Source organism: Balearica regulorum, chromosome 10 (genome assembly GCF_011004875.1).
Source record: "Balearica regulorum gibbericeps isolate bBalReg1 chromosome 10, bBalReg1.pri, whole genome shotgun sequence".
NCBI classification, from domain to species: domain Eukaryota; kingdom Metazoa; phylum Chordata; class Aves; order Gruiformes; family Gruidae; genus Balearica; species Balearica regulorum.
The window spans coordinates 2,462,356-2,482,658 of NC_046193.1; the positions used below are offsets into that span (position 1 = coordinate 2,462,356).

The following is a 20,303-nucleotide window of genomic DNA, read 5'->3' on the forward strand; positions in this document are numbered from 1 at the left end:
GCATATTTGGCACAGGTATCCCCAGTTGTCCATTTGGGATCAAATCCTGCTCACTTTGGGTACTAACAGTACCCAGTCAGTACCCAAGGTCCTCACTCTAACCATGTAGTGGGGCATGCCACTTGTGAGCAATCTGACTGTCTGCAATGGGCTGTGGTGCTGTTTGGGAGGCGTTGCACACAATACCAAAAAGCAACATGGATATTAAAGAATGCTCCTGACACAAATCAAATTGAGATAGGCCCTCCAAACCTACTCTGTCTGCTTGCACAGGAAGTGTTTCCTTATACACGATGGAAGAGTGAGCGGAGGTGTCAAGGGCTTGAAACTCATTATTACATTTCATCCTCTGGAGGCTAATTCTACAAGAAGTCCTGGTTTGAAGGTGATTTCACTGGGACTGTGTGCTGGCAGAAGCACTTTTGTGAGCAGAAACATAGTAGAACTGATTAGAGACAGAATATTTTAAAAAGTGTTGTACCTGGAGTTCTTTTGTATTGTCTCTTCTGCTTTGCCAGAAGACCCTTTCCAATCCTCAGGAGAGCTGATCTGGATGGAAATGCAAAATGGGAAGTGCGAACCGTCCAAATGAGACTGAAGACGTGATTATACTAGTGAACTGGATGTGCCCAGCTCTCAATCTTTGAAGCCAACGGGCACAGAACAGCCCACGTCCATTCCACTAGTCTTGAAATCTCCTGTGACTGAGAACTGCCAGAATCCAAACCATGAGCACTTAGGTCATGTCATGTATAGTTCAAATGTGATTTTTCTCTAAACACAAACAGCTACTACATTCTAGGCTTGATCCCCAGATTTGGAGATTTTTCCTTGGATCCAGAAGGTTTTCAGTCAAACTCTATGTAACTTGGTTAATGACATTCCAGGCTTGGTACTAGTTAACGTATACAGCTTTACTATGAACGAACGGAAGTGCAGTGAAGAGCAAACATTGAAGAAAGATTACCTATAAACATCATAAGTGGATGCTTTACAGGCCATTGTTTCCTTCCTCATAATATATGTATTAAGTTGTATAATCTCCAGTAACGACAATTTATTGTGGTAGCACAAGGTAGAAACACACTGCACTTATATTGTGTCTTGCAGGTAAGCACCTCACAATCTTCTACAAAGAGCAAATTAAAGGTTATGCTTACGGGGATCCAAACATAGCTTACAACAGAAAATATCCACTTTATGAGTACAGGATTTTTACTGCTGGGTGCCAAAAGTACCCTTTTCAGAACTTAGGCTATCCAAATAACTCGTACATACCACCTTCACAACTCTGTCATGCTTTCAAAATCCATTTTTAGTATGATTTCATCTACTATGATTTCATTTTGGTATAATGCCATTGCCTTTAACAACATTATACCAGATTTGAATTATACTTGCAGGCAGACTCTGGACCTTTGCATTACAATGGTAAATGCAACGATCGCTTCTTGTAGAGTTCACCCAGAAATGAAGGTAAAGAACTTCCAGTGACTTAATTTTCCATTATCTTTGTACATTTTAATTTTTCTCAATAGCAGCTGCAAAATGAAAAAGATATTAATTTACTAAGCATTTAACATGTGTTATTTTTAATGATTAAAAAACACCTGTTTGATAGTCATTTGCAGTATCTTTTCCACTGGACTGCAAATGCAAGCTTAATGATAAGACTCAGGGGATTTTATTCGATAAATTGATCTTGCAAAGGCAAATCAACTTGAAAGTTTAATTTCCCTTGAAGCCGGTTTTAATCATCCTTGTTTGCATTTTATTGTAAAAATGCATCGACTACAAATACCTAATGTTTGTACCTCAAACTGTATGTGCAGCATCTGGATGCAGAAGAGCCTGCAGAACATTGTGTCTTACCTGTAAGAGCCCAGCTATTATGGGTTTGACTGCCTAGCAGTCTAGAATTAATCTGTCAAGAAAACACTCTTGTAAAATACAGACAAATGTGAAAACCAAAGAAAAAGGAAGTATAGAAGATGTGTAGAAATGTTCAGCTAAATAGCTAGTAGATCATTTGATTGATGTTCAGCTAAGAGCAAGTATAACCTGGATTCAGACAGATTTTCCTTTTGATTTATTCTGGTATGAGGAATTTTGTGAGACATGTTCTTTCTAAAAGGACCTCCCCATACAAATGCGCCAAAATTGGAATTTCGAATTTGAACAGCTTTGAATTTCTGTGTGTGTCTGCACAAATGTTTGGAACTCTACATGTAGATTAGCCCCCATGGTTTTGGTTCTGGGTCATATACGTAAAAAGAAGGAAACCTAGCAACCCAAATTTCGCAGGAACAGCTGATTCATTGAGATTTCATTGAAGAGGCCATGATACTATCCAGTAACAAATTCAGACCCAAATCCTTTTTCATGGTCTAGAACCCAAACTTTGCCCTTGCTATGAGAGCCATCTCCTTCGCTCTGCTGTGATTTTTTTTTTTTATTTAATGTAACAGGAAGAAGAGAGATCTCCTTTGCCAGCAAGCAGATGTCCACCAAAAAGATTTTACTAACTGATCAATTGCAAAATCTCTCACTGCAATCCTTTATAAAATAAGATGCCCTCTGTCCTTCCTCCCACCCCAAGCTTAGTTGCCAAAACTTACATACAAAATTATTACTGTAATGTTTTATAGTCACTGGGAAAAAAAAAAATACCCATTTGGTCTTGCAGAATGATGTGAAATGAATCTCTGGCCTCAAAAGAAAAAAAAAGTCTATTAAAAGTAGCTCTTTTTCCTCCCTCCTCCCTCTCCCAGGCCCCTTTTGCTCCCCTCCCCCAACAATAAAGGATGTTTTGGAACAGCCTTTTCAGGAAACATTTCCACAGCAAAATGCAGCATCATTTATAATATTTAAAGCTACATTTTTGTTGAGATGGCTTGGCAGGCTTTGCTTGCAAATCTGGCAGGATATGGCCAGCTGAGAGTTAGCACTAACAAACTGAGGATATGCTGACACAACAGAATGCTTTAATCATCATTGCAGCAAGCAGGACAAGATCTCCTGCACTGCCAGCTCTTCCCAGTGTGAGAACCAATGGTGCTGCGTATTTCTCCTTCCCTCCCCTGCCTCTAGAGAGTAGAGTTTTCCCTTGTTGTTTCCACTGAACTAAAAAAACCTTGTTGGGTAACAGCATATAATATAATGAGCAATGGATATTCCTCTTGGCCAATGCTGTTGTGAAAATGCTGCCCATTTCCAGCACAATAAGGAAGCTTAATAATTAAAAAGAAAGTCCTTAAAAAATATATATCTCAATAGAAGGGCTATTTTCATTTGAAGCTGAAGCACTTTTTCTGCTTTGCCGTGCATGCCCTTTTCTAAAGCGGAGCTGAAAGTTATATTCAGTTAGCAAAATCATAATTAGAAACTTGCCCCATTTGAGAGCTGAGAACTGATTTTAGCCATTTGCAAAAATCTACTGAAGTGAATCAATTTCATGTTTAAAAGAAGTCCTGAAGAATTTAACCCTGAAGATCTAAGAGTTACTGCCCTGAGGAAGGCTTGCCCAGAGTAAGACTTATCTGGAGAATTCCCGCTATATGGTCTAGATAAGCCACCGTACAGAGACTATGTTCTTGCAGTAATTTAGCACAGGATTTGATACATCAAACAATAAAGACCCGTGTCGTGAAAGAGACTGTGAATTGAACTAACCATTCATATTTGGGGAGCATATCGATGTATACATGCTGTTTATTGGCTTTGTTACACTAAAACTTCTTGCAAACACAAAGTCTCACAAGGCAATTGGCTGTTGTGAAGCATAAATGTAAAACCTGTAAGGGGCAGCCTAAGCAGTTGGGCTGGGTACCAAGCTCAGCGTTGTTTCTTCTTTGTGGATGCTGAAGAGGACAGCATAAAATTCACTTACTGCTCCCTCCCTGCCCCCCTTTGTCTGCCTTGTCTTGGTGCGTAAGTTACTTGGAACAGCGCTGGTGTCTAGAAGGCCAAGTATAGCAGGACTCTCTAATCTCATTTAGGAATGTTAGGTGCCTTGCATACAAATAAGTATGATTAGGATATGTCTCCAAGATTACATACTGTGCGTGTTGGGAAGAAGAGTTGATATCTTCGCAAGCGTGCAGTTTTTATACAGAACACGAAGGTCCAGAGACTGCGGTACCATAACAGGGATACTCTGTATAGCCCTTGAAACAGAGGACTTATTTGCCAGATCTGATGAAGGAGCAGACGTAGTGAAGCTACGCTGTCTCCACGTCCTGAGTTGCAGTTGCTCATACGCGCCTCCAGCTCAACACTGAAACGTGAGGAAACGTATATCAAACAGCAGCTCGCATACTGAGGAGAAACCCAGCTGAGTTTGTGTCTGGAAAGTAGGGGTGTGGCAAAAGAGGACTGATGAAATAGAGGGCCAGATGGCAAGGCAGGTTGATCAGAAGCAAAAATACTTTTATCTAAATATTCTTTTTATACGGGAAAACGAGTGGTATGTATTTTGAGGTAACTCTCAGAATGTATGAGTAAAAAGGTAACAAGTAGCAGTTATTTTTTACTATCTGGAGTTCTTCCACCCACAGATTACTAGTAATGGTTTCTGGTTAGGAGCCATACTATAAATGAATGTCATGTATGTCCTTGCTTATGTGCGCGCACACCCCCCCCATAATAATATTATATTGCATCTGAAGTCTTGGAATCTTTTCCTTACTTCCTTTTGTTGTTGGGTCAGTCACTGGCTATGGATTGTTTTCTTAAAGCCAGTGAGCAATATTTAAGATGTGCTGCTTTGCCACTCTAATTTCATATCTATATCCTGCATATCAAAATGAAAAATCAGAATTTCAGAAGTTGTTTTTCCTACAAGTATCAACGTTTCAGGGCTAGTTAGTGCTGGCAAGTGTGAAAGTATATTGCTGTATTCGTTTAGTTGGAGACACACCTATGCGGCTGATTTTTAACCACCGTAGGCAAGGCAGTTGGAAAGGGATTTAAGATGAGGCACACATTTTTTTTTTCCAACCTGAAGCATTTGACAGGTGTATGATTGAGCTGCTGATTCAGAAGGCTAGTTTGTTGGGGGTTTTCCCCCCTCATTTTTGTTTTCCTCCTTCTATAAAGCTCTAGCTGCAGCTTTGTATTGCTTATGTTTACAAAGTTGATGTTACGTGCATTTGAGGGAGAGATATTACCTCTTATTTAAAAGGAAGAAGTCCCATTAAAATATACTCAACTTCAAGACAGAGTTTACAATTGCAAATCAAACATTAAATCCTGATCCCCCAGGGCTTAACTGTACCAGTGGTGAATAGAAACCCAGAGCATGTACGCTAAAGTAAAAGGGCAGGGCAGGCCTGTGGCACTTGTAACACAAGCTTTGTAACGCAAGTCATGACAACGATTATCAGGAAGTCCATTTTCTAGGCTTCAGTATTCTAGACTGCTGAAGGGCTGCCTCTGTTAGGAAGAGCTTATGTTAGGAACACACAACTCGGCTGCTTCCTTTTGTGCAGCGCTGAAAGGCAGTTAGTTACCTGCATTAGTAGGATAAACAGGTTTTCATTGCTGTTATGCAAACAGTGATTAAATTCGTGCCAGCTGCCTTTGCTATAATAATGGCAATGCTGGAAATGTTTTTCTCTCATCTAAATTTTCATTTGAGGCCACTCACAGCAATATTTACTGTAGAAGCAGTCACCAATGAACTTTGTCTGAAGGAGGTCATTTTTCCTATTAAAGAGAGGCCTTTGAGCTTCTACAAGAAACATTTTGATGTCTAGTTGATGCTTGACATGGTGAGGGAAGTAGGCAGATAGTTGCTGGTTATGTGCAGGTAGACCAAATGACTTTCTCTGGCCATGATTTACCTCCAGCGTTTTTCTACTGAAAAAGCAGATCAGTGTAAAATACAAGACAGAATAACAGCTCAGAGGTTTTAAAACCTGTGGGAATGTAGCAGTATCCCACTCAGCACATCGTCTCTGAAGGTGTTCTGATGTAGTGAACAGATGGCTAAGGAAGGACAGTAAAACACATGCAAAATGAAGTTCTTCAAAGGAAGGCATATACTAGCTGACTGTTTCTATTTTTGAGTTGTTAAATGCTTTTAGTAGCGCTGAAGATCAAAACCCAAATTGTTCATTTATGGCATAGTCCATTCTAACCAAAACTCTAGAGAGTCTGAAAATATTACAACCTACTTAGAAACTCCCATTAGCAAGTTTTTTTTGTTTTTAATAAATAAAGTCCCATAGAAACAGAAAGCATTTACAATTAGATCAAAATTCTGAATATAATTCACAAGAGAAAATGCTATTTTTTGAGAAAATGTTTTCATATCCTCATAACAGTCATTTGTTCTAAATTAGTACATAGCAATTGTCCATTAAGTGAACATTTTTCCCTTAAGACCTATTCCTGTAGAAAAGTATTTTAGGCAAAACTTCCTAACCATGATGTAACCGTTTAGAATCAGAACATTTCTGTGATTAGTAATTCACATAAAAATTAACATTTTCCATGGCTTGAGGAAAACATGATGAATAACTATCAAAATGTAAGAGAAGACAGGATGTAGGGAGAACAATATATTTTATTAAAGCAGCTTATATAGTTGAAAGAAAAGTATTGGCTTTTGGGCATTCAGTCCCTTCATCCTAATAAAGGGTAACACCTGTTCCTGCACAACTGTCTTCTCTTTTATCCTTGGACTATCATCACTACCATTATGCCACCACTCTCAAAATATATGGATTGTATACATCCACATTGGACTGAATGGCTTAAACACCGTCACTGCTAAACTGCTACTTTCAAAAATATTACCCCTTGCAATAAAGTAGAATTAAGCTCTTTGAGTTAACGTGCTTCTTGGTTACCCAGAAGTTTTTCCCTGTAACAAAGTCATGAACTTAATTTCATTGCCAGTGCAATGTCCCTGTCCTTTTCAAATAATTTTTAATATGACTTACATAAGAATATGCCCTAGAATTCTCCTTTATTGAAAACTAATTTTGAACTCTCATTTCTAGTGAAGCCAATGTAAAATTGGATTGTATAAGAAATGCAGGCTCAGATTAATCGTTTTCGCTGTGTGTTGCTATAAGAAGAATTCAGTGTTGGAGCTGTGGCCCGTCTCAGTGCCAGTTAATCTTTGATATGTCCTCCTACAGGAGGGGATGAACTCTGCAATTAAATAGAGGTTCTCCCACTAAGTGATAGATGGCAACACTTCAAATGGCTAGTGTCCAGTGGAAAATAACTTAAAACGAGGAGAGAGAGAGAGAATATTTTCTTTTGAATTGTAACACCCACAAATTAGTGTGTGTGCAACTCCTGTCAGAATCCGATGCTCAGCTAGCACAATGTGCCTATCTCGACACGTGCAGGAAACATGCAATTTTGAGCATTAACATGCAATATTCTGTTTGCTTTAGGGCAATCATTTCTAAGTTACCTGAAATGATCTCATTGCAAACTTAGTGAAGATCAAAGCTGTTCACTTCAGCCTCATACTGACTTCATCTCAGTGCAATTTCATCTGTGGGTTTTAAACCTTGAGGCTGAATGATCCAATTCTCCAAACTTCCTGGTGGGCATAATGCTTACTACTGACCAGAGGCCCAGAGGTTATCTGAAATAAGTAGTGGGAAACATTTTCAGGTGTGGAAGGCATGAGCTTAAGGATTTATTTTAATATTTGCCTCCATCAGCCTCTTTATTGCATAATTTGCACCAGCTTAGATTTTCAAGGTCTACACTGGGAGTAAGGCCAATTTATACTCCCTGAAAATCCAGCCTACTCATGTATACACTTACATTACCTCTTGATCCACTTATATATCACCACTGAACTTGTCTCACTAAGTTTAAGGAACACTTTTTGCTACATAAATAAAATGTGGACATGATGAGAAAACTAAGGATATTCAACTGAGGACCGCTCCTTACTTCAATATATGTGTTACAATTAGTGGCTTTTTTCCCCCCAACATTCCCTCTTCAGGATCACACCCGGGTCACATTCACAAACAGTCAATGTGGGCAGGCCGAAGGTGAATCTAAGGGAATCTCACAACAGTACTGAGAATACCAAGAGAAGCTAGTGTAAGTAAATCTACCTTCTGTTAAATTTGTTCACTCTCCTATGCTTTGCTCCCAGTGGAAATCTTAGGTGACATTAGAGGGCAACAAATATAAGAAAATTAACAATCTTAACAGCAGTGAACATCTCCAAGCATTCTTGTTCCCAGTGATAAACAACGATAGCTCAAGCCAAACTAACACAGTAGGCTTTCCATTAGAGGTTTATGTTTCAAAGAATGAATTCAAACCTTGATTTTCTTTAGGAGGAGTCACACTATTCCAATTTTCCATCACATTTTTGACAGAATATGTTGTTCAACAATAGCTCATCATATATTTGGGAAGGTCTCAGGCCCAGTGGTTTGTACACACCTATTCCTACTACAGACTCACCAGTGACTGAAAGGTGCATTAGCACTTGCTGCTGTGGCGTGTGCCATGGGGGGACAGCCCACAGTGCACGCTGCTGCTCCACCCGCCTCCGACTGGCACCAGCAATCGAAACGGCTCTGTGTCCTGAGAGCGATGGACAGTGCACATCCCTTACTTCATTAATTCTTCACATGGCACCTAGTTTGTGGGTTTGCCCACAAATGATGGGCCTAATTCTTACACCAAGACCTCTTTACAGATCTCTATCAGTGTAAAATCGTATTATGGTAGGCACAAATATTGTCAGACCTGACATTTCTTTTAAGCTCTCATAGGAGGTTACACTAATCTGTGATTCGACATTAGTGTTATTTACTGCTGCCTTGGGAGCACAAAATCAAACATAATACTTAAAACGTTTCCCTAGAAATGTTTAAGGAGAAAGATTTTTATTTTTAAGTTGAAAATTTAACTGCATGCTTAACCAACTTCAGTGAAGCATCAATCATACTGGACAAGCAATTTTAAGAAATAAGATAGTTTAAAAAATTAATTCTGAAAATACTGCCAACAATTTCATGATATAGATATTTTTAATATTAAAAGTAAATTGTAAATGTGTCTTTATAAACAATATGCATAAAATAGATCTACTATACTAAGCTCTCTCTTTTTAAATGCTGTTTCACAGTAATTTCTTAGGTATGCAAAGTTTTCCCTCAAAGAAATAGTGCAATCTGAAGAACATACATTATGTCAGCGGATTAGAACTACTATGGTCATTAATATAAGTCTTTATAGATTTCTTGTAGGAGGGGATGAAGACTCATATCTGTCTCCGTTTTCTTTATTATTTGCAACAGCTGCACATGTTCTGTTACAATCTGTCTGAGGTCCGTCATTTTCTGAAGCAACTTTGCAAACAGCTGTGATGATTCTGGATGATTCAGCTTCAGCTGGAGCTCCAAAGCTTGCAACAGATTGTCTTGTATATCTTCAATGGGCTTCACATTTAACAAACCTGGGCGATCTAGGAAAAAAATTGGGAGTTGTAAGTTTATGAAGAATATGGAAACATCAATCATCTCATGTATTAATTTCTTAAAGATTTCTTAGTATATTAAGCATTTACATGTGGCACTTCCTGAGAACTGTTTGACAATTTCTTAATGTATTTATTTGTAAGATTTTACTAGAATTTGCTCAAGGAAGTTTTAGAAGTAGTCTCAGAAACAGTTCAAGAATGTGTGTGGTGCATATACAGAGGCAGGTTTATACAATACTACAGTGCATTTTTCACATAAACTGGGAGTGTTTATGGAAAGGAAGAGTGAGATACAGTTGGGGGATAAGCAGTCTGCATCAGGTAATTCACTTTTGGAAAATCAACATATACTCAGATGGATTTGCATGTAGTTGCTACCATTAAAAATGTTTCCTGCTAAGGTGGGTGCTAACCTATCAAAATTTAAAAAAAGGCATAAATTCAACTTCTGCAGTCATACTAACTTGAGAGATTTAAAATCACAGGTTCAGTTCTTCTCCACACCCAAGTTCCAGTTGCTATTAAGAAGTCTCACAACAGTTTTTAGCATCAGCTCATCAGCTTAGCCACAGATGCTTATGGCAGTGGAGGACTGATAGATGTGGCTTGTACAGAAAATGCCTTTTCTGGGCTCATGCCAACAGTGTTCTCCTCCATATGGAGGAATCTGGGATGGATATTTACAACCAAAGAAGTCAGCTACTTGCACTGCCACAGCTGCGAGAGCCCAGGATTATCTTTGGCATATCTTATTCTTCAGCAAGAAGCAAAATCTTTCTTTTTTAACTATTATTATCTTTCATAATAATAGCTGGTCTGTTATTTCTGTCTGTCTCCAAACACCTTCTTAAGTGGTTACAACTGTTATTTAAAATAATTTGTAACATTTGTTTTCTAACTTGAGGTAATAAATTATTTGATTCTACAGCCGTGAAAGTTAATAAAGTTGCTTAATATTATTAAATCCTCAGATATGACAATCACCACTAGTAATTTGTTACTACTAAACTACTTTATACTGGGTAACGCATCCTGATTATCAGAATACTCCATGAAAAAGACCAGTCAATAATTCAAATAACATTTGCTGTGTAGCTATGAAATTAATTCTGTAGGTCGATCAATAAAAAGCAGTGCCTATAGCTAGCCTTCAATTACTTCCCTAAGGCAGTATTTCCATTTCAAAAAGGACAAGAGGTTGATCTATATTAAAAAATTAAAAAATAGGCTGTTATTTCCTGTGATCTTAGTAACCTTTCTGTGCATCCAGTTCTCCTAACGCAGCTTGGCCTGTGTTGCATGCTAGAGAAAAGGCTGAGAGAAAACAAAGCTCTTTCTTTATAAATACATTGGGGTTTTACTTCACGGAGAAAAAACTGCAGTGTAAACTAAAAGGCAAAGTTGGTGTGAAAACAAATGAGTATATGCAAGCCATGAACACATGTAGGCCACTGAGTAGGAAAGGCTAGTTAACTCTCAAAGAGGTGAGGTTGGGAATAATTGTTCAGAAATAGGAATAACGGCATTTGAATATGGAGCTTGGTATTTGTTTGACCGTGGTTTCATGAAGTGACTGCTTTCGGTTGGAGGTGGCTGGACTCGGTGACCCATTTGGCCCCTCTTGCCATTTGGTATTTCATGCTAATAAGCTGTGCTTGTCACTTATTTATACCAGTCAACTGATAATACCATAAAATATAGTTCAGAATGTCTGTAAGTAAATATCTGCAAACAGAAAATTGTCTCCAAACAAACAGCTCCTTTTTATTAATTTTCTTTGGCAATATTATCAAGTAACTTGTAAAAGATACTTCAAGAATTTTTGATAATTTTTAGGTATTTCTTTTTAGACTACCTAAATGCATTGCATGTGCTGCAAAATCTAGTTGCCGCCTTTATATCTTTCAGAAACTTCCCAAATTTCAGTACTTCAAAGCTGTTAATAATCCTAGCTTTGGGTTGCGATAGCTTTAAATTTTACTTCTGTGTTGCAGATGAACTCTGAACTAGCTGGGTATGACTCAGTGTACAGTGATATAAAAAATCAAAATGCACAAAGACTGTGGCCTTGATTTCCTCTGAGATTAATCTCCATTTGCCCCTTGCTTCTTTTATGGTGGGAATTTTTAGGGTGTGAGTTTTTCAGAAGTGAAACCCAGTTCAAAAATTGTGCTCCCCAGCGCAACTTCAGAGTCCAGGAGGCAAGCCCAGGAAATCAGTACTGAGTCTGGAACTTGCCAAGGAGACCCCCAAATTTGGGTGCCCGAGGTCAACTGAAGTTCAGCAAGACTTAAGCGCCTAAAATCCTTAAGCTCCTTTGAAAAACCCAGTCTAAGATTTTTATAATGACCCAGTGGAACCAGAGTCAGAAAAGATGACTATGACCAAAGCCTAGGAGATCATCAGATGTTATTTTTAAATAAGCCAATTCAAGAGGAAGGAAAATTCCCATTGAAGGCAAGAGAGATTTTTCATGAATGAGAACATCAGGATATGGATGTTACTTTTTGGGTGTTGACAGTTTGCTATACTTTCTCAGTAAAAATGTCTTACAGAGGAAAATGCTGTTTCTGTTCCAAGAAACTTATCTAAATCAGAAAAAAAAAAAAAGAAATATGAGGCAAAAGCTTTAACATACAGGTATTACAGTATATTGCAAGTTGTTAAGATGCTCTTAAATATATATGCTCCAGACTCATTGGGTTACTGTACCAAAAGGTGTATTTTGTGCAGTAAGGAACTCCAGATAGAAGTGGCTGGTAGAAAAAAATACAAAGGAAATGATTGACAGTAAGCCTTGAGAAAAATTTAGATAGAGAATAGGAAGAAACAGAAATGGGAGTAAACTAGATGTGACACTGTGGTGGAGGCCTTTGAAGAGGCTAAATGAGACAGAATGGCTGAAAGCTCACAGACAAAACTGCAGAGGGAACTGATGAGGGAAGTGAAAGACAAAACCAAATAAGTTGTAGAAGGACATTCTTATGACTCAACGAAATTAGGTTACAGAACGCCAAAGAAGAGAGAGTTGAAATGATTAAGGTGAGAGATACCTAAAAGTGAATTGGACACCACTTTTAAACCTCTTTGATACAGAAGATTGTTGATTGAAGTTTAGATTTCTTTTTGTGCTATTTGCGACCTGCCTTTTATCCATTCAGACTATGCCAATAGAGTACCACATTTCTCTTTTTATTATTACTTTTCGTTATTCAGTTTTTCTTTAGGTTTTCATTCATTGTCATAGGGCTGTTTCGTTTGGTTTGAAAATTCTGCAGGAAGCTGTTCTAAGTAAGAAAATGTTCACAGTGACTGGGAAAGGCTAATAGCCTCTTAGGTTTGAGCATCAACAGTATGACTGGGTGTAAACTGATGTTCTATACTATCTCAGGGAGAAATATTTTGTTTATTTACTTACATATTTGGATACTTCTTTCATGTTCCTAATAATAATAATTACAATTTTCTTCTGTTCCTCACATATGAAATTGCCATCTGTGTGCCTCTGCCCGTACCTTTATATTTTAATATCTTTGATTATGTGCATTTTGCATTTAAATACACATTCTAAAATCTTAATTTGATCAAACAGGCAAAGATATGGCTGACTGAACAACTGTGCTACTTCTTTTGCTGAGGCAGATGTGACTCAGCAGTTCAAGGTTTTTCTTCTGTCACATGTATTGTAGTCACCAGGATTTTGGTTCAAAGCCCGCAGCGATTATCTGCAGTTCTTGGTCTGATTAGGAAGCGTTTCTTTGTTCTAACAGGTCTGCTACAGCAGGGTTTGTGTAGCAGTCAAATATGAACTATTTCTTGGTACTATTCAGTGATAAATCTTCAAATTTTACTGATCTCCAATTGTAGCAAAATTGTTGAATATAGTGTTTATACAAGCAGCAGTGATTCACGGCTCAAAATTTACTGTAAAGAACACACTCACAAAACAGAAAAAGTGAATGTAGCAACATTTCTGAATTCAAATACTAGTCTGGCTTCATGTTGACTAAAAGATTCTGGGTCTTTACAGGTACGCCCTGCTACAATTTCCAAACACCACTATATCCTAAGCACTGCAGAAGATAACATAAAAAAGTTCAAGTCCATCCATGATATGTAAATGTGCTACAAAATTACCTTTCTAGCTTTTTCTTTATTTGACAACCTGCTTGAGTGAGTTTGCTCTGTTTATAAATGTGGATTATCCCAATAAGACTTGGACTATTATCTTTCCTGCCCAAACACAGACGTCCAATGTGTTCTCCTTAAACCTTCTTCTTATGATCGACCTCATTTTCAGCTCAGGTATATATAATATTTTTAAAGGTACTTCGAGTTCTTTAACATGTATACAATGGCACTCGCTAGTGGCTGAGGCTATGCCTCAGTGGCACAGAGCAATACAACAGGGAGGAAGAACATCTCCCTGAAAAAAGTTTTCCAAATCTCATTTTACCAAGGCGTATTTTTCAAAGTTACTGTAAGAAAAAGAATGTTATAATGAGAGTTTGGCATTGCTGTTAATGGCATAAAGCATTTACTTTGTAAAAACAAGGTAATATCCTACTGCACACACACACAGTCTCTCTGTCTCATCAGCATTAAATTCAGAAAACTAGAATTTGTCTGCCATTTACATGTCTGTTTTAAAGCACAATATACCAACATTAAGAACAGCTCTTCAGTTTTGTAGTAATGAGTTCAGAGTAACATTTGCAATCATTGAGACAGAGCAAGGCTGCCCTGAGCAGCTCAGAAACAATAAAATGATTGACCGTGGAAGGGGGAGTACTTTCATTTTGCTGCTCTTGTAGTTAATTTGTCAGCTTCTTATTACTGTTATATAGGCATTTTGCCTTTTTACATACAATGCAAGAACAACTGTTTCGATATCAAAAGCCTGAGCGGTTTTATAGGATTTGTTGCAAATTCCAAACACTTACTTCACAATAAAAAGCTTTCTACATGTAATGTTCCAGTTGGAATTATCTTTCTCTTTCCCTTCTCTTTTCTCTGTAGAGCTGCATGACAGCCAGCAGAACTAACATGATTTCACTAGGCAATGAGAGATTGACTTAGAATTAGAGCATTTGGCTGGGATCTTTTTTTTTGTTTCACAAACTGGTGTTCTTATTAAGATATTTGTACACAGGATTTCTTGAAGTGACTTAAATATTACAGTATTCCTGCAGCTAGTAAAGTCCTCAAGGTAATATGAGGACCAAAAAAATATGGTTTTGATATCCTATTTTTAATGAAATTATCCTGGTTTGGTATTCATTTAGTTCTTACAGAAATTAAGTTCTTTAAGGACCGAGCTCTTACAGAAACAAGAGCATCTGAGAAACAAGATTTCAGCTCCATACCACATAAGATATTATAGTCCCATAGAATGCCTACAGCTCAATATATATCATATCTGATGCTAAATTCCATGATAAAAGCCACTCTTTAATTGGCAGCAAAGCTTAATTGTTTTCAAGATATAAATTCAGTTTTTACAAATAACTATCATGCTTTTTTTGTGGGATGGGGGGAGGAAGGAAGTTCCGCCTAAGGATTTTTCCAGAAAGGACTGATTTATATTTGTATGGATTTATATGGATTTGGTTCAGAGTTATTTAAGAACTACCTATTAAAATTCAGGTAGTTCTTCACAGATCTCTGTTTACAAATTATTCTTAAAAGACTTGTTGATAAATCTGGTTCAGTGTAGCCAATTTTTTTCTGTGGATCATTGTCCTCCTGAGACCCAAAATGTAAGATTAGTTACATCATACCTATTTCCTCTAATGTAAACCAAACATCACTGAAGCATAGCAGACCTAGCTTTGCAGATTGCAAGTTCCCTTTTTTCAATTAGGAGTGGATTTTGAGAGGGCTGTTTCTCATCTGTCAAATTTCCTTATATTAGAAAATGCAAAATATTGGCATGTTTTGTGTAGTGCCCTAATAGGCTTCTATAATTTTTCCTCCCTCCTCAAAGCCAAGCAAAAATATACCAGTAACATATTTTCCCTTCCTGAATTAATTCAGAGTCCTCAGGGATCATTGTGTTCAGAGGTTTGCACAAGAAAATGTCTCCTGGAAACTGTACTTGTTTGAAGTGGATTTAGTTAGTCTAATAAACCATATTGCGATACCACATTTTTACTGAATGAAACACAATGCCAGGAGTAGTTGTACGGGATTTTAAATGAACCTATACATAACAATGCACTCTCAACAGAATGTTTGCTTTTAGAACAATAGCATGTGGTTGTTGTGTTTGATTGCTTAAACATAATTTAATAACAAAATACTCTGCATTGCTCTGTGGAGGATCTGAATTCAGAACATTCAGCACATTCCTCCCATTGATATCTACAGTACCATTCTAAGCCAAAATACACACAGATCGGTTGGGTAAAATTTTCTTTGTGCGACATCACTAACTTGATAGTATTGGCCAACGTAAAAGACTTTCAATCTACCTGAAATGTATATCTGATATCTAAGATTCTCGGTGGAAAGGTTTCTAAGTGAACTAAATCTGTGTAGCAGCTGCTAATTCACAAAATATAATAGCTACATCACCTCAGAATCAGATAGAACACACTGACTGTCTTCAAAAAAGCTGCAAATTCAGTGTCTTTTTTAATGAAGTGTTAGCATGTAGTCTGATACCTGGGCTTTTAGATTCATGCTTTGCTCAAAGCATAATGCATAAACATTAATACAAACAGAGCAGCTTAGGAAATCTGAACAGAGTAGACATACAATGCCAGTTTTTCTCAGGCATTAGGAGACCATCGTTTTCCTGAGAAATGCATTCTTCTTTCCCCCTCTTTCAAAAGGCAAACAAAACCTTGCATGAATGAAAAAACAACAGCAACAATAAAAAACCCCCACCATAAAATCCTGTAAGCCAAAGGCCACATATATTTTGAAATTGTTATGGAGTCAAAGCTATTTGTGTACGATTAGCAAGCCACACAATCTAATTGCAGGTTTAAAAAATCCTCATGCAGAATTTTAACTTTTAGAAGCTCTTGCCAGTGAAATTCCACCCTTCCTGTTTTCAGATAGTCCTGATTTTGTTTTCTAACTAAATGAACTGCTGATTCAGCAGGCATTTCCAGCTCCATCATTAATATCAGGTCATTTACATTTTCAGTTTCTGTCTGAAACTGAAAAAAAGGCAAACAACATCAAGAAAGCTGAAAACGAATAAAAAAGTACGTGTAAATAAACTCACTCCCATCCTGTAGTGCTGAGCACTTTCCTGTTCAGACAGGAATTAAAAGTGTCAATTCTATTCTGTAAAGTATCATATTAAATAAGACAGCACTTACCTCCACTTAGTATAATGACAGCTATAAATATTGCCAGGTCACTGTCATCTAATTCCAGTGCATTGAACTTCACAGCAAACTCAAACTTGGGCTCCATAAAGTCACAAAAAGGTTTTCTCAGGCTCTTCAGAAACTCCCGTGTCATGAAGCCTTGTCCATCAGATATAAGAACTCCATCTTTATTCATCAGAGAAGCCAGGAGAGTATATATGATCTCATGGACCCCATATTTCAGGAGAGTTACTTGATCATTCAGGTCAAGATTCACAAAACCTGGAATGTTCTTGGCAAATTCCGTAATCTCCTGCACTGCCTCCACGGAGCGAAACTGGCATCGCTGGAAAATGCGAATTGCTACCTCTTTGTTCTCCTCCTGCAGTGGTGACACATGCTTGCACTTGATCTGATCTTCTCCCATCATTAAAGAGTTCATGTCATATATAACAAATGGCTGAAAAGGAAAAGACAATTTACTTTCAAAAGTCCTTTCTATGAACGTTTGACTACAGAGGCATAACTCAGCAGAAAACACTTCGAAATCTATGAGGAATATCTCAAGGGTAGTTGACCCAAAAGGGTTAAATCTTCACAAACCTATTAAGGCAAATATCCTCACAATGTTAAAATGATTTACAGAAAGGACAAGTAGTTCCTAAGGACTTCTCACATGTTCCATGAATCTACATTCTAAAAATAGGATTTTGGCTGATACTTTTTTTAATAATTAGGGGAGGGGGGGTAAGGAACACTATTTTAAAATAGCTATGATTTTTGCCTTTTTTGGCTGTTTTTGTTTTGTTTTGTTTTGCAGAAGTTCTGTAATACCAGAATTCAAAGTTTGGAATGCTTATTAACAAAAGATTAAAATGTTACTCCTTTTACCTGAATTTTACTGTCTTGTATAAAACAGAATCTAGTGAGTGTACAGTGACATGTTTGCACTTCTGATGATACAAGTTCTTTTGTAGAGAAAGAGTATATTCACATTTTGATTACTTCACATGCTGTCATGTTCTTTTCAAGTTCTATCCTTTAGAAAGTGCTGCAAGTAGTATCAACTTTATGGTATTGATTATCTGATAAATTTAACATTTTGCTGTTAACTTCTTTAAAAAAAAATAGGATATATTTAAGCTCAACTTGTTAACGGGAAAGCAAACATAAATAACAGGATACAAACTACAGCAGCACGATTCAGAACACAAAAATGAGTCTGACTGTGAAATAAACTCAACTGGAATAAATCAATTTTGAAAGCATATTAGAAAAAATAATGCCAGGAAAACTTTCGTTAGGATCTGGAAACAATCTGTTTCAGAATATGCTGAAGAAGCTCCTGATTTTAAAGAAGTGGTTAAATAAGGATTTCTTGTATTTATCTGAAGAATCATTCAGAAGAAATAGTTCATTCCTGCACTGAACAAATATCTACTGATATTAATAGGTTTGTTAACATACTGGATTAATTAACTAAAATACAAGGAATTATACACCAACTATTGGACTAGAGAAATGCATTTTTCCATTTAAGATCCTTTATGATTACAGATTCTAATGCCTTATTCATATGAGTGTTCAAACCAGTTTTGGAGTCTATTCAGTGCTGAATTATAATGGAATTTTAAAAACTGGAAATAGCTACTTTCCTCAGAGTCTGGTGGTGCTTTCTGAAGAGGATATTGCCCACAGATGCTTATCACTAGTTACTACTCCCATCCATAGTCCTGCAGATGGAGATTGTGAAAGTGTTTCAGGCTAAGTCGAACACAACGCTCTGACCTGCTATCACGAGGAAGGCGAGGGGGTGACAGCTGACACTTTTGTCTTTAACTGATACAGCTGCTTGGAAAGCAGAGGTCTATCTGTGAACCGAAATAATAATATCTGCACAAGAGGATTCCAGCTTTCCAAATGGTTTAGTTAAATTGATGAAAGCAATGAAACTCATGCCGTCACTTTCACCGTAACCACAGGCAAAACACAGCTCCAGACCATGAGATTCACTTATATAGAGTGTGAGGTATGATGCTGTTTTTCTACTTGCACTAGGATTTCAGTGTGAAACTGAAAAAATAAACACACCACACTGAGAAAAGCCAGGAGGATAAGGTATTTTTCAAGATGTAATGCTATTTTGGCAGCAGAAAAAACATTTTGTATATATCTGTACATATGTATATGCATGCATATGCAAAGCAGTGGAATAACAAGACTGTAGAGGAGGCTTAAAAGGCGTGGTTCAGTACTGGTAGGTCATTCCTTTCTTTTCATTCTAGAAAATCTTAAATGGGAGCACCAAGTACAAACAAAAGTCTCCTATTCTGTGCATGTACATGTGCTTTAGAAAGACTACACTATGCCACCAGCCTACTGATATTAGAAGACGAAAATCAAGAGAGTTCAAAATAGCTAAAGAAATTTTTAATATAAAAATTGAGGTGAACTCTGTGAGTAGAATCTTATGTCCAATGAGCCCTGTATATCCCAGAAAAGGATAAGTTTATCATTTGAGTTTTGACACATTCAGTTAGCACATCCAATAATTTTCAGTTAAGGCAGATGATATAGCAATTAAAAAATAACATAAATTTAAACTATGCCCATAGTAAACAGTTGATGTTCCAGAGCACAAAGTCCATTACAGTTCAAATAACATAAAAGTTGTAACCATTAAATACTGAGCGTCACTCTTTCGGTGTTATTTCTTTTAAAAGACTCGAAAATTCGCAGCAATGAAAAGCTGAATTCTACGTCTATTGTTTTATTGCTATATTCTAATCTGGCAAAGTTTTAAAACTTTCAGTTAAAAGGTAGAACATCATTGATAGCATACTATATATTTACTGCACAAGTACTGCATTAATGTAACTGTCAGACATGAAAAAGTTGTGTAAGCCCAGACGTTTGTTAAATACCCAGCACAGCAGAGCAGCAAACCACACGCCAATTATTTCTATGACAACTTCACAGAACCTTACAGAACAAAAGTAGGAATTGTGGATACACTTGGGATCTCAGAAACAAACTTCTCAGATTTCTAAACGCACGTCTGGAAAAACGGAAGATGAGAGCACCGTAGGTAAACCTGCCCAAACTTCTGTTACCTTCCAGAGTGTGCGCAGAGGGCAGCTGCAGAGAAAAGGAGCAGGCCTCCTGGTGACATTTTTAGGTTGAAGAGGAGTAAACAAGAGACATAATTCTTCTGTTTCCCAATGCAGGTGTGCAATTATTAAGAACACACTTACACAAATCTAAATTGCTGTATTAATTCTTTCCCAGTAACCTATCTTTCTGATATAGAGAGGGAACTGCTTTCTGCAGAATAAACAAACTATGCTAGTTCAAACTTTATACTCCATGATGAGAAATTACTCAAATTGTAAGAGTCCATAATAATCCAGAGTTTATATGTGAGCAGTACAACCAAATTAGGGACAATATTTAAATTATGATTTTAACTGCCTTTAAAGAAAGAAAGCTTAAACCCCTCC

At 37.2% G+C, this 20,303-nt stretch overlaps 1 protein-coding gene across 6 annotated transcripts in view; it reads right to left on the minus strand.

Moving 5' to 3' along the window:
- Positions 1 to 8,857: 8,857 nt before the first annotated feature.
- The window catches only part of PPARG (peroxisome proliferator activated receptor gamma), a 59,471-nt gene continuing 48,025 nt past the window's right edge, over positions 8,858 to 20,303 (minus strand). For all 6 annotated transcript variants that reach the window (XM_075762744.1, XM_075762743.1, XM_075762746.1 and 3 more), the window contains 2 exons: positions 16,813 to 17,263; positions 8,858 to 9,463 (listed from right to left, as the gene is read on the minus strand). In XM_075762744.1, the coding sequence (XP_075618859.1) occupies positions 9,216 to 9,463; positions 16,813 to 17,263 (699 nt within the window). In that variant the 3' untranslated portion in view covers positions 8,858 to 9,215. The remainder of the gene's footprint in view (positions 9,464 to 16,812; positions 17,264 to 20,303) is intronic.